This window comes from Parasteatoda tepidariorum, chromosome 4, assembly GCF_043381705.1.
Source record: "Parasteatoda tepidariorum isolate YZ-2023 chromosome 4, CAS_Ptep_4.0, whole genome shotgun sequence".
NCBI lineage: Eukaryota > Metazoa > Arthropoda > Arachnida > Araneae > Theridiidae > Parasteatoda > Parasteatoda tepidariorum.
The window spans coordinates 83868796-83873999 of NC_092207.1; the positions used below are offsets into that span (position 1 = coordinate 83868796).

At 30.6% G+C, this 5204-nt stretch overlaps 1 protein-coding gene across 1 annotated transcript; it reads left to right on the forward strand.

Moving 5' to 3' along the window:
• Positions 1 to 1405: 1405 nt before the first annotated feature.
• On the forward strand, positions 1406 to 2012 carry LOC122268799 (ATP-dependent DNA helicase PIF1-like). Its single transcript, XM_043039182.2, has 2 exons — positions 1406 to 1652; positions 1705 to 2012. Exons 1-2 carry the CDS (start codon positions 1406 to 1408, stop codon positions 2010 to 2012), a joined length of 555 nt encoding a protein of 184 aa, XP_042895116.2.
• Positions 2013 to 5204: the final 3192 nt, after the last annotated feature.

The window sequence follows — 5204 nt, forward strand, 5'->3', positions numbered from 1 at the left end:
ATGATAAAATTACCAAATTTTACCATATTTACCAAATTTTATCAATTTTAATTACTTATAGAACTCTATTTATTGCTATTTTTACCAAACTCGTTGTTAAAATGCATCAGTAAGAATTACCGAGCTTTTGGTGAATACTTGTAAACATAAAAACATAGAAAATTTTTTATTTGGGAAAGTAATGTCAAAAGATTTGTAAAACGGATTTAAATTCTGAGATATTGACAGTGTGAACAATGTAAATATATGAGATTGCAATGTTATTTATAATTGCTATGTGTTTTAATTTTATCCAAAATAATTATGATTTTCATTTAATTTCTTACCGTCATTTTGTATGATATACAAGTCACGGGCAACATTGAAGAAAATAATGCTTGACGAAATAACATATAATTATCTATACATAATAATAAACGCGGCTGTGTGTCTGTTTGTCTGTCTGTCTGCAATCACAATATATCACCCCAGAAGCCTCGCCCAGGCACGAAACTCGGCACATAATTGTGTTTTGACATAATGAAGAAGTATTTATTCTCTTTTTCAAAAATTTGGATTAGTTTTTTAATTATCGGTCATTTTGTAAGAAAATCTATGCTTTTTCGTCTTCAAAGAGCCATATTCAAAAAACTATTAAAAATGCATATACTTTTCTCCACTCTTATGCTAATGTGAACCTTGCAATTGAAATATTAATTTTCGACAACTTAAACCAATAATATACGAAGGAATTAATAATTTAATTGTAAGGTTCGCATTAGTGTACATTTATCAAAGTGGAGAAAAGTTTAACTTTTGTATTAAAAGTGTGCACTTAACTATACTCAATACTATATTTGTCGCTGTTCATAATTGTTATAAGTTTTTCTTCTTCTTTCCAAGCACTATTTTTTTTTCTTAAGCGAAGACGATAATTTTTGTAGCGATATAGAAATAGAAATTGATACCATAAAAAATAATGTAGAAATAGAAATTGATACGATAAAAAATTAATTCGTTTTTGTGTTCTTCTCATGTATTTAGCATTTTAGTTTTTTTTCTTAAGCATTGTAGCTATATAATATATAAAATAGGAATTTAATTGTTTCTGAAGGAACGATCACACTTACCTTGGATCTCTTTAGTTTTTCTATTCTTTATTTTAACAGTTTTTATTAAATGTAATTAGTTATTTTTAGAAAGTTTCAGTTTGCAGGTAAGCACTTAGATTTAAATATTAAAGTTTCATGATTTGCTTTCATCGTAATTGTTGTTCTAAAGTATTCGTTGACTTCTTAAAAACCCGATTACTGACATGGCAGAACCGCCTTCCAAAAAACTTTGTATTGTGTCAAAGAAAAAGACATAAAGAGATTCTCAAAGAAGAAGAAGGGCCCAAGAAACGTCTGTGGAACGTCAAAGAAGGATGGAATATGACCGAATTTCGACAAGCAATTCTAGAGCCGTGATAAATAACAAACTTTCAAAGAAATTACCTGGTGCTCTGGAAATTTACAAGTCCATCGACGCTGTCATGGAAATAGATCAAGTTGTCAACTATCCGACAGAATTTTTGAACTCATTGGAACCACCTGGAGTGCCTGCACATAAATTAGAATTGAAAATTGAAGCACCAATTATGCTTTTTAGAAATTTGGATCCACGTGCACTGTGTAATGGAACAAGATTGATTGTGAAAATAATTGATGCCTAATGTTTTTGAAGCTATGATTATAACAAGACATTCAACAGGAAATAGTGTGCTTATTCCTCGCATCCCCATCATATCTTCAGACATTCCGTTTCAGTTTAAAGGTTTTCAGTTTCCTGTTCGACTTAGTTTTGCGATAAGTATAAATAAATCTCAGGGACAATCTTTAAAAGTCGTTGGTCTTGACTTACAGAAGCCTTGCTTTTCACATGGACAGCTTTATGTTGGCTGCTCAAGAGTTGGTGACGAAAAGAACTTATATTTGTTGTCACCAAATGGAAAAACTAAAAATATTGTTCATAAAGAAGTTTTACAAGAATAGGAAGAATTATATACTATCTGTATGCTGACTGACACAAGTTTTATTTTATTGCTGTTTCTTAAATATGTTATTAACTGCGTTTTAATTTTCAGCTATTGGCCAATGATGATTTCGAAAGCAACTTTTGTATGCTTTTACAATTTCTGAGGCCTTTTTTTTAAAAAAAAAAAAAAAGTCTCCACCTGATAGTTATATTATAGGTTAGGTTACCATAGGCCTTAGGTTACCATAGCAAAGTTACATCTTCAAACATCCTCAAGAGCTATAACACATCTGCAGCAGAACTGGATATGAAGACAAAATTGCAGGACAGAAACACTTTAATTGTCCACTAATCTTCAGATTTCCTGCTATGTTTTAAAAAACTTTATTTGTGAAAGCCTTTAGAGTGGCGGACAGCTGGCCGCCTTAGGCGGCTAGTCTGTAATAAATTAATCGTAAAAACTTTCAAAAATACTAACTTTTAAACTTATTATAGAAAAAATAATTTTAAAATTATCCTTTTGTATAATTCTTCTTTTATAAATTGTTGAAATTTTATTTAATTTCAAATTATTAAAAAAATTAAATTATTAAAAAATTATTAAAAACTTATTTTGTTAATTTACTTCGATGGTTATTTTTTCCAACAAAACTAATAGCTAAAAAAATTTTAAAATATTAAATCAAATTCAAACTTTAACAGTAAACAAAATATATTATAAATTATTAATGCACTCTAAAAATGGTTTTTCAAAACTTAAGAATTGTTTTCTTTTCTTTGCTTTTCGATTTTGATGAAGTTATTTTTGGGGGATTTCTCCAAGCTAATGTTTTGATTAATAGAAAAAAATATCTGTCTTAGTTTTTATGAGGATAAGAGTTTCGTTAAATTCAGACACTTTATGAAAAGAGGAAAGAATTGAGAACTATGACATCGCACGTTTTTGTATTAATAAAGAGAAGCTTAAAATCACAGATTATTTACATATTTGTAGTTATACTTTTCATCATAATAACTGTTGATTTATTTTTAGTATGCTTATGCGCACACATATAATTAAGAAAAATATTCACAATATAAAAAATAAAACATTAAATATAATTTATAACATGTATTTTGTCTCTGATCAGCCTAACATTTGACGGTAGGGGATGATGTCACATTAATGATGTCTCGTATAAATCAAGTCACATACCTTTTTAAAATGCTGAAAAAGAATCTGGCATGATTTAGGGACATATGGAATTAATTAAACATCATTAAAATCTATTTTCAGGTTAAAATAATTGTTGCTGTTGTTGTAGTTCATTTACGTGGCAGTAGAGCTACACAATGGGCCATTGGCGACGGTCTGGGAAACATCCCTGAGGATGATCCGAAGACATGCCATCACAATTTTGATCCTCTGCAGAGGGGATGGCACCGCCGCTTCGGTAGCCCGACGACCTGCACGCGAAGTCGAGCACTTTACAATAGAACAGTTTAACGAGGACCAATACCGCACACCCTCGGTCCCTACGCAGAGTGATCCAAGTGGTCACCCACCCGCACACTGACAGCAGCCAATGATGCTTGACTTCAGTGATCTGCTGAGAACCGTGTCTTAACGATCAGTCTACTGCGGGACAGATTAAAATAATTAAAAGCCTCAAATTTCTGAATCATTCCCATTTTTGTCTATTGCTGCACAACGTAACATGGAACAGCATAGTATACTATATTTTGCATAGATTATTATTCTAAATCTATTTAAAATTAACACCAACGTACGAAATATAAATGCTCATATTTATTGAAAGAATTTGTATTTCGAATTGCTTCGATTCTCCATCTGGAAAAGTCAATTTAATAAGGTTATTTTTGATTACGTCAAGAATAATAATATCCGACAGCATACATGTTTAATGATGCCTAATTAAAATTATTATGAGCTTAAACTAATTGCGAAACTTTTAAAATGCTGAGTTCATTTACACTTTCTTCAGGCGGACTATAGAGATCATTTACACTTTTAGCAGGCGGACTATAGAGAAGTAGGTGAATAATAAAATCAAACTAAAGTATCTACGGTTTCGAAGCGTGCTTCGCACATTCGAAATACTGGATTCACGTTCTGCAGGAATAATCTCTCTGCTAATTAGGACCTCCTCGAAATACCGAGAGTTAAGCCTCTTTCATTTAATTTAAGTTGAAAAAGCACCTCGTTAATTGATTGTCCTTTGAATTTGTTACAATGTAGAGCAGGGATTATAACTCTTATGAAGGTAGTAATTCTGTGTCAATTTATCACGCTTTGTCATCTTTTCATCCGGCAGAATGAAAGCAAAAGGTAACATCTCGATACTAATTAGTTATTTGCGAATTACATTTCAGAAGCGCAAGAAATTTGTCAGAAACGTGCTATTAATTTTCATGTAAGTCTTGAAACGTTTTATATGAGTTGTACAACAAAGCAAAGTGTTTGCGCAAGTTTACTTTTAAATTACGGTGTCTCTGTTTGAACGAACATGGCAGTTGAATAAACTAAACGCTTGTTTTGTTTTCAATTCAAATCTTATTTCTTTAGTTGCTCATTTTGAATATTAAGGCTAATGTAAACAGGTAATGAATTCGTGTAATCGCAATTTTACAATTAATTGCAAAAATATTCTGAATTCCACGCAATGCAAATGACAAAATATACTTCTCCTGCCACTTACATTGTTTGTTCAATATTGAGTGCCCTAAATAATAAATAATGTCAAAAAATTATTCAATTATATTCCCAAAGTATAATATTTTAAGGGAAGCAAAATAATAAGCGTTAGCAAAATATAACGAATCATTAGTGTTGAAGGCTCACTGAGAGCATAATCATCGATTTGTGTACAGCAAATGTGAGAGTTGAAGGACCAACTTATTAGAAACACTGAGATTCTCCTCAGGCAATATAACTGATTTTGACGTATTTGATCCCACTATCCTCATTAGAGTCTCATAAGATTTCCCTACCATTTTTATTTATGCAATAATAAAATATTAATGCAATAATTCCTCAAATAAATAATGATTTGCGACAACTGTGATGCCACATTTGGCATTACATATTTCCTACCTTTTAAAATTTTTCAATTACTTAAACTTATTTTTTCTAATCATATTAATCGAATTGTATTTAAATTAAATCAATAAGTTAATCTTTATAATAGCGCATAAAATATTTTATTCTT